At 28.4% G+C, this 10,087-nt stretch overlaps 1 protein-coding gene across 2 annotated transcripts in view; it reads right to left on the bottom strand.

The window, feature by feature from the left end:
* The window catches only part of LOC117174248 (endoplasmic reticulum resident protein 44), a 13,197-nt gene extending 5,106 nt beyond the window's left edge, over positions 1 to 8,091 (bottom strand). Inside the window, exons 1-6 of one of the 2 annotated variants that reach the window (XM_033363159.1) lie at positions 7,859 to 8,091; positions 7,252 to 7,324; positions 6,607 to 6,762; positions 2,189 to 2,489; positions 1,885 to 1,932; positions 1,270 to 1,565 (exon numbers count right to left, since the gene is read on the bottom strand). In XM_033363159.1, the coding sequence (XP_033219050.1) occupies positions 1,270 to 1,565; positions 1,885 to 1,932; positions 2,189 to 2,489; positions 6,607 to 6,762; positions 7,252 to 7,324; positions 7,859 to 7,915 (931 nt within the window). In that variant the 5' untranslated portion in view covers positions 7,916 to 8,091. The remainder of the gene's footprint in view (positions 1 to 1,269; positions 1,566 to 1,884; positions 1,933 to 2,188; positions 2,490 to 6,606; positions 6,763 to 7,251; positions 7,325 to 7,858) is intronic. The other variant, XM_033363160.1, reaches the window with a different exon arrangement.
* Positions 8,092 to 10,087: the final 1,996 nt, after the last annotated feature.

Here is a 10,087-nt window from a genome sequence, read left to right as displayed (position 1 = left end):
TTTTATTTACAAAAAAAGTTCTGAGGTTCAAAAAAACATTCAGTGAACTGAAAAACTGTGGTCGGTAATATAGGCATTTAGCTGTGTCACATGCCCTTAAAACTTTTTATACTCAAACACTTTCAAATTTCAATTATTTGAAGTTAATTTAAATCGCTTAAAAATTAATAAATTTTAAACTGCTAATAATACTTTCCACAATTTAAGCAATTCAATCTAAATTATAAAATTAAAACCTATGAAAGGGAAAAATACCAAATTTAGTGTTCATTATGAAAATTCGGAACTCTAAAATTGTAACCAGTTAAAATTACCGACGGTTTCATTTTTATCTTTTTTTACTTTAAACACTATTTTTAATTGTTTATTTTCAAGTCTTTCAAGTCTTTTGCGAAGAAAATGTTCTTCAACTTTAAATGCCTTATTTGTTTAAATATGCGACTAAAAATCGAACGATTTTAACATCGTACATTGGAAAGTAAAAATTAAGATAAATAATGCAAAACAATATTGCTATGATTTCATTTCATTTTTTGAAATTGTACAATTTTACGATTTTCATTTCGAAATTGGTTTACATTTACATCCAAAATTATTTAATTAACAACAGACTATCAAGGTCTTTAATACAAAATTTTGAAATATTTAATAGCGAAATCGTACTAAAATTTTGAATACTTGAATTTGAAACCACAATTTTGTAAACCTTAAAATTAGAAACCCCCAAAAATTAATATAAGAATTATTTTAAGAAAAAACTTTAGTTTCAAGACCTCAAAGATTTAAATATAATTGTAAATTAATATTAAAGAAATTTTAATAACGAAAAATATATTATTAATAAATATCATGTTATCATTTAGTATCAAATGACATTTTAAGCAATTGGATATTTTTTTTTACTAAAAGATGTGATTCTGTCAAAGCAAAAGCCACTGTCATTTTCACCACTCCAAATTGCAAAATTTTAAATACTGCGAGAAATATTGTGAAGCTTTAAAGTTTAATTATTCTAAACACACTTCGAAAATGAAATACTTTCTAATTGGAAACTTTCAAGAATTACAAAATGCGCGAATCATGAAATACTGGAAATATTTCGGTGTAACTTTCTCACGCTTCTCCTAGGTAGACCGCCGCCCTGGTATATATTGTGATTTTATTTAAAAAAACTAGTTTCTATGTTGCATAATTCCCCCGAAATTTGAATTTATTGTCCACATATTTTTACCGTGAAACAAGGTATATGTAATTAAATTTGTTACTCACGCTTCTCATCGAGCAGAGTGCTTGATATTACATCCTTGTACTGTTTCATGCTCTCAAGATCATCGGGTGCGTGGAAAAGAATAAGGAAAGGCAATCCCTCTTCAGTGAGTTCCTCCGCGTTTTCGAAAGTAATTTCTCTCACGAGTGGCACGCATTTCTCTTGAGTCCAAATGTTGAGTTCGTCGAAATTTTGCAAACTACCTTTGTAAATTTCGTCATCATCGTTGGAAAGGGCTTTATCCGATCGGAAGACAATTATTTGTGTGCCGGGTGGATGCATAGCTTTGCTTGCGTCCCTGGATGTAAACAAATTAACATTTAACTTTTAATGTGCAGATAGACACAAATGTAGATTTTACTTAAATAGAGAAAATCCCACCTCTTTGTTTAATTGTATTAGTCAATAATCGGTATGGTTAATTCTGTCTTTTTCACACTTAACGAAATGTTACCAATGCCATAAGGTGCTTAGAAAAGTTTAGAGAAACCATGAGACAAGATTGTGAAAGGAATTCCAGAAAGTTTAAGCAGAAGGGTAAACACAGGTGTGAAACCAACACGTGAGCTTTCTTGAGAGTACGGAAAGGAAAATGCTATTTGCAAAATACTACTTACAAAGAGGGAATAAGTGGTCCAAAATCACAGTTTTCATTGGAGCAATTGCTTGTTAAATGAAAATATTTAGCGTATTATTAAAAGGTTACAAAACTACAGACTGCAATACTGAAACATCGATGATGACTTTGAAGATCTTTTAAACCCTTCTTACGATAGTAGTTATAAAAAAAAGTTATTATCGTTTATCAAAATTCATTATCCATCATCAATGCGCAAAGCGTTACGTAATTGGTGACTACTATTTATCTACTGCTGGTGGTCATTGATTTATAATTAAATTAAAAGCAGAATATATTTTTACCCAAAGCCGACGTGGAACTGACAATCGTCCTTCAAATTCGTGGCTACTCGTCTGAACATTTGATATTCGGGAATGTCTTTCCTATCGAAGTAACCAATGATCATTCTCTTTTTCAAATCCAGCTTAGTCAACTCTTGCAGATCATGGAACTCCTTGATAGGATCCTCCAACTGCTTCTTTACAAACTCAACAAATGCCTCTGTGGAACGTTGACCTCTGTACTCTCTCTTCGTTGGTTGGCCATTTCTTATTACTTTTAAGGTAGGATACTTAGTGATATGAAACCTAGACGCTACAGATGCTGAAATAAATAATTTCATTTAAAAATTCTTCTCATTTCATATAATTTAATGTGTAAGAAGCCATTTGTCAAGAAGGGTCTTAACGACTAAAATGTCTATGTCGAGAAAAATCAAAAACAGTAGATTTACATAAATTTGAATGATTGATAGCAGATATTATTTCAAATAACAGTATTAACCTTTTACGTATCGAGGGAGGGCAGCGAAATTTCATTTTTCAGTTCCCGGATTCCTGGATCAGAATTAAAGTTTTTCCCGTTTTTCTCTTGTGATATATATGTATCTCAATTTCGCACGTAATTATTAGTTTAAAAATTTACAAAGACACTAGAAAGGTAAGACGAAGGTTTGAAAATGATTACAACTTAATTGCAGGGTGTCTAGTCAAATCTGCGAAGAAAATTCCCTGACAATTTCAAGTTTTTTTCCAGGTATAATATTTCACAGTACGGAACTATTCAAATATTTTGCATTCTTTTGAATAATAAACCCAAAATATGTATACAGTTTCGCGAATTTATAATAAATAATGGGGATTGTTCTTCAGTTTTTAAGGATTTAATTAATAAGTTTGATCTAGGAAGCGTTGAAAACTCATATTACAAGATGTTCTCAAATATGTAAGCACCATCAATTAACTAAAGAATTAAGTAATAACGAAAATATAACAATTTATTGCTTTAATGTATCTCTAAAGTACCAATAATTTGAATTTCAACTAAAAAATATCAATTTTCCACCAAACAGTTGAATATTGAACTAAAAAAGATCAGTTTTCAACCAAAAAATGGAAGAATTAGATTTAAAAAAAAATATTATAAGTTTTCTAACAAAAAAAAAAAATAACAAATTTTCAACCAAACTGATGAATTCTCAATTAAAATTATAAATCTTCAACTGCAATCGATACATTTGAAACAAAGAATATAACATTTCAACAAAATAGTTTAACTTTTAACGAAAAAATGTGAATTTTCAAAGATTAATTTTCTACCAAGAAGCAAATCAAAATATATGCATTTTTAACGAAATAGTTGAATTTTTAGGTAAAAAATAAAAACTTTCATTCCAAAAAAGATGAATTTTGAACCAAAAAATGCATTAATTGATATTTCGATTAAAAAAAGATTAAAATTTTTAAGTATGAAAGATTTTTCTGGCAATAGGAGAGAAAATATTGCGAACAAACTGGTAAATTTCGAACAAAATAAATGCAGTTTCAACTAAATACTTAAATTTCCAACTAAAAACGATCCATTTTTAACCAAAAATAGAACAGTTAAATAGTTAAATACAATAATATAATGCTACTTTTGGGAATGAAGAAACGTTGTCACTGGATTTTATATTGTAATTTTAAAAAAATTAAGCACGCTCATGAAAAAATTCCCTGACTTAAAGAAAAAACCCCGACATTTCTAGGTTTTCCAGGTACGGTATAGACACCCTGTGTTTGTTCTAAGTTCAGATCTTGACAGAGTCCAAAGAAAAATCAGCACAGTTTTGTCAGAACTTCGATTAAATTATATAGAAATTTAGCTTTAAAATAAACTCAAGAAAATTTAGTTATTTCTAATTTTTTCAGTGAAGTGTATATTAAAAACCAATTATGTAAAAAAGGTTAATTGTACTATTAAATTGTTATTGCTACTTTATGTGTTATTTGTTCCATTTTGCTATTGTCCTTAAACTTGTGAAAAAATGTTGAATATGAAATATTCATTCTTCAAATTAATAATCAATCGCACGTTGATTAAAAATAATATACATTTATACAAATTACTAAAATAAATATTAATATGAATAAAAAGAAAATTTTGGTAGAACAAAATAATACTTTGATTTTGATAAAAACATGAAACCAGTTTAAATTCAACCGATAAAATTTCAGAGTGCTAAATTTCAACTTTGAACGTTAGAATTTTAATTGTTTAACTTTCTTAAATCTTTTATTTGTAAGTAAAAGTACTGAAATTCGATGTATGTATAACAATTGAACAATTATTGATTTCACACTTGTTACAATACCAATAATTTAATTTCTAACTTAAAAGGTGTTTAGTTTTAAACGAAATAAAAATCGTGAAATTTGCAATGTTTCTAACTTGAAATGACTTTCATTTTATACGCGTCAATTGAAAAAAATGGTGAGAATCAATTTTAAAAGTTTAAATTGGAAAGAGTTTATTTTCCTTTAATTTGAAGTTCAGCTTTTATCTGATTAGTCCAAATAAAAAGAATGTAAGAATGTAGCTTTAAGAGTTCGATTTTTTTTTTAATTTAAATGAGCGTGACCAATTTCCTTTGAGTCGAGAATAAACAGTGAAATGAAAGGAATTTTTTCATGCACCGTACTGGACCCCTGTATAAACTTAGGACCATAAAATGATTGGAAATTTACTAGATAAATAAATAAAAAATTTCGTGAATATCGTTTTCATAAATAACAAACTAATCCGTCCAAAAAAGAGCAAAAATAATACAGAAAAAAGGAGCAAAAGACATTTTTCTGAGTTTGGCTTTTATGTTAATTGACATATATGACCAGATTTCCCAAATCTTCTCACGAATTCTCAGCACTTTCCTCTGTATTTAATTTAATTTTTCCCAAACAGACTCACTATTTAAACTACAAAAAACCAGGCTATTTTCTGGATTTCTCGGTCAAAAATTCCATTTTCCTAGTTTACTTTCAAGCGTTTGTAATATTAATAATAATAATAATAATTATTATTATTATTATTATTATTCAATACTACTTGTGAAATTGTGAAAATTTGGTAAAGTATTAAAAGTTATATAATTCAATTTTAAAATATATAATATAAATTATTGTAAATATGATATCAGACTTCACAGACCAACATTTTTTTAAGTCAGGGAAAATAGCGTGTTTTTTCAAAGGAAAACATTTTCAAACAAAATAGGTTAAACTTCAATCAAAACCAGTTGAATTTCAGGCCAAAATACTAATATTTTTGAAGACAGTTGAATTCGCAAGCAAGAAAGATAAATTTGTTACCAAAATATGAGTTATGAATCCAACAGAATGAATTTTCCATATAAAGAGAAAAATGTTCAACAAAACAGATGAATATTGCATGAAAAATATGACTTTCAGAAAATAGTTAAGTTTCAACAAAATAATTACATTTTGAAAGAAATACTATTTTTGTCCAAAAGAGACGAATTCTAAACCAAAAACATATAATAGTAGACTTTTCAATTAAATAAATGAACTTTCAACCAGAAAAGATGAATTTTCCTCCAAAAATAATGCTCACCAAAACAGTTAAATTTTCCAAAAAATAATTAAACTTTTCACCAAATACTAGAATTTTTAACCAAAAGAGGTGAATTCTAAACCCAAAATATAATAGTAGACTCTTTAAATAAAAATAATTAACTTCCACCCAATAAGTACAATTTTTTGAAAATATAGTGGAATTTTCAAACAAACAATTAAATTTTCGACCCAATAGTAAAATTGTTACCAAACAGAGATAAATCCTGGTCCAAAAATTTAATAGTAGACTTTTCTACCTAAAATACATTTTCAATCTCAAATGATGAATTTCTTTTTAAAAAGTTGAATTTTCAACAAAATAATTAAATTTTAAGTAAAATAGTCGAATTTTTTAATTTTAAATTATTTTTTAATTTTTAAAAGAGATTAATTGTTTATAAAAGCAGACTTTTCAATAAAAAAGGGAATTCACTTTCAGAAATGAAAAATAAAAAAAAAGAATTGTCTACCGATGAATTTTTTCTCCGGAAAGACGAATATTCAAGAAAACAGTTGAAACAAACACATTTCTTTCTAAGTGATTTAATTCACATATAGACGATTGTTTCTAATTGTTAAATATAATATTTTCAATAGTTTCATTGGAAATCGAAAGAAAAATCTCTGATGCATATTTCTATTTGCATTTTTTTTTTACTTGTTTCGAGCTTAAGTGTACTATAATATGTTACGACAATGCCGATAAGATAATTTTATTTATAAGGAAATCGCGGTGACATTCAAAAAATACATTTAAACGGGGCGAGTAAACAAATGGTAATGAATTACACAAACTTTTGTTTGTAACCAATAAAGAAATGAATACTTACACTCGTCGTCGCAGTCCACTTTGCCTATAACTACCCTTCCTTCTTCAGGAAATGCTTCTTTTACTTTATCTGCGACTTCGTCGAAAATAGGAGCTAAAAGTTTGCTAAAGTGACACCATTCCGCATAAAAATTTATGAACACTAATTCATTTGAGGCTGAAAAGAAAATATTGTTTCAATATTTATTATATTTAAGTTTCAAATTATGTTTATAATTAGAAAAAGGGAATTGCAATATTGCTTATTCGGTTGTAAGTCTTGTCTTAAAACTAGGAAAAATTTAGATAAACATATTTCTTGATAAGGAAAGTTAACATATGAATCATCAAAGAAAACAATCCTCGTTTTTATTGTTGCAAGTTGAATGAGGGCATATCACTCCGATTATTTTACATTTTTAAGGACAAATTTTTTAAATGTGTCATTGACGCAATCCTCATATTACCGAAATATTGCGATTGTCATGTTTCTCAAATGAGTTTAGAGTGATATTAGCTTTAATCAAAATGGCATTAATTTGGGTATGCAGTCAGAAGATCTCGTGAAAAGTTGACAAGAAAAATGAAACATGACTTAACAATGAAACAGGCGTGCTTTATTGGATTTTTCAAATAAATGATTACAATATTTTATAATCACACTCACCTAATGTCATATCAATATTCTTTTGTGTAAGTGATAATGCACCGCCATTTGCACTGCTACACCACACGGATACCTGATAACATATTTTAAAATAAATACTGAATAATTATAACAACAAATTAGAAAAATACTACTAAAATTAATGTACTACGCATACTTTATAAATGCTGAAAAGAATTTGTCACTGCGGAAGAATGCCTAAGTTGTATCAGTCTGCTGTTAACTAACGATTGACAATCATTCGCGAATGTAAATAAATTTATTTGTCTAATACTAAAGACACCAATTTTCAGAAATGACGTTTGATTAAATGGAATATATAGGGCACATAGGATGCGTATGTTAATCATGTTAATTGGAGCAGCTTTGAGGTTATATGCCAAACTTTGTAGGTTATGTCACTATGCGTAAACATTAATAAAAGCCGCGCTTGGCTGTCAAAAGCTTGTTAGAGTGGCAATAATTGAAAAACCATATGGAATATTTAATTAACAACTGTTAGCCAATACTCAAATGCGTGTCAGTGGGTCCTCGTGACAGTTTCTCTTCGACACGACAGGTAGTTTCGAAAACACAAATTGCCAGCATTGCAAAAAGGTAAACTTACCAATAAAAATGTGAGAATGGAGATTCTTACACCGGAAATATCACAGAAAACGAACATTTTGTGAGTGCACTTGAATCACGCGATAAATGTATGAACATACATGAGCGAGCTGAAAACGGACGGTGTGTCAACCGCCTAAAACGTCTACTACAATACAGGCTCTACAACAGGCTATACAGTATAGTATAGTACACACCACACCTATATCTATAGGTGCAGTCGTCAGTCAGTGAATCAGTCGGCCGTCGTCGTCGTCATTCCTGCCTATCGAACACGGTTTCGAGATATCGATATATCTTTCGATAGGGGGCACGTTGCTCTGTTTGATTCGACAGGTGGCTACCAATGACAGGTGTTCATTTGCACGCGGGAAATTTTTAAGATAAGTTTCTTGTTTTATAAGAATATTTTCTTGTGTGTTAATTTGTTTTTAATATAACTCAACTTTTTATCAGGTTCATTGTCAAATAATCTCCTAAAACTTCCAGATTCTTGTATTCGTGCAGATTAGCTATTTCTAACTTTCTTATTTTTTTTCTATTTTCGCACCAAAAATTTTATTTTCATTTTAATCTTCCTTTATTATAAGGTTTTTTCAAAATCTTTGAAAGGAAAATGATTTTCTAATAATTGTAGCTAGTTTACAACTGTACAGAAAATAATAAGCTCTATCATTTTTAATTAAATAATCTTTATACATCCTTTTCAACAACCAGTATTTTGTGAATAATATTTCAGTCAAAAAACGTATATTTAAAAATAAAAAATATGCAATCAAACTTTAAAGAATTTTAATATTATTATTCAATGAATCGTCTGAAAGATAATTGATTATCTTGCATGTTAAAATTTAAAACATACAAAAAATATTTATTTAACACATTTCATTTTTGACTGTTCCTTTATTCTTATTGCATTTTACTAAATTTTGTTTAATGTTCCTAATTAAATGCATGATAGTTTATTTTTTAAGAAAAATATTCTCTATTAACTTGATTTCATGCAATTATTAAAAACAGAAATCATCCAAAATCATGTTTTTCAAAAAAAAAAATTTTTTAAATAAACAAATTACTATTTGCAAGTAATTTTTTAATTAAAAAATGGGCTAACGTTTAGGAGTAAAATATAATTTTTTTCGATAAAAAATGCTACTGTTCATTAAAATTCCAAAATTTAAAAAAAAATTGGAACAGGTCACAAGAAATAATGTTCGGACCAAAATAAAATTGTTGATTAAAATAATTGTTGTCGTGTTTTACATTTTTCATAACCATAATGAAATAGTTATTGCTATAAAGTTCTTTTTTCATTAAAAATATACTTTTCTCTTTTAAAAAATACCATGAATAACTCATCATTAATAATACTGCAATTCTTAATTTAGTATACACTCCATGTCCCATATAGCAATAGTTTCGGAGGTTAACTCGCACTGGCCTTGTTAATAAATCGGTGCACTCGAAATGTAAATCGGCAGGGCCGCCTGAACCCTTTCCAATTGAAATGCAAACTATTGTGCAATATACTCGACGGAGTACTCGCCCACTGCAGCCCTTTCGAGGCTCGCCTCGAGAGTCGCAACCGTCATTCAATCTGCCCCTGAAGAAACTGCGTGGGCAAACACTTCTAGGACTAACAAAATCGGACCGATTTTCTATGTGACCTTAAACATATATTTTTTCTGAACCCTGTTTCTCTGTATCCATAGTATCCTTAATTTAACAATCACTTTGGAAATTATTTAATTTATCCTTATTTTATACCACACATTTTCCTTGAAATTAGAGGAATTTACTTTTCAAAAAAGTCTAGAGTCTTTCCTTTGCACCGGATTTACAATAATTCTTTTGTTTGAAGATAATTAGATTTTCTAAGAGATCTAGGGAGCATACTTTTTGAATTTACCCTTTTTGAAATTAATTTATTAAAGCGAAGTGTGGCAAAATGGCGAATCTCGCACTTTTTTTGCTCTTCAGCAGCGATTTACAAATATCAGAAAACGACTTCAAGGCATGGAGAGACACTCACAGAATACAAATAAATGTGGTAATAATCAACTCAATAGTTATAAACAAATTAAGTGGATCATTTAACAACAAAAAGTTTGAGTGATCGAATAACATTTTTTGTACTAAAATTCCTGTATTTTATCTCCAATGCAACAGTGAATTGTGAAGATATATGAAATTATTATTATTATTATAAATCATTGTTCTACAAAAATGA

The sequence above is a fragment of the Belonocnema kinseyi genome, chromosome 6 (genome assembly GCF_010883055.1).
Source record: "Belonocnema kinseyi isolate 2016_QV_RU_SX_M_011 chromosome 6, B_treatae_v1, whole genome shotgun sequence".
In the NCBI taxonomy this organism is placed as follows: Eukaryota; Metazoa; Arthropoda; class Insecta; order Hymenoptera; family Cynipidae; genus Belonocnema; species Belonocnema kinseyi.
The sequence above is the reverse complement of the archived record's forward strand: the minus strand, read 5'-3'. Positions and strand labels throughout refer to the sequence as shown.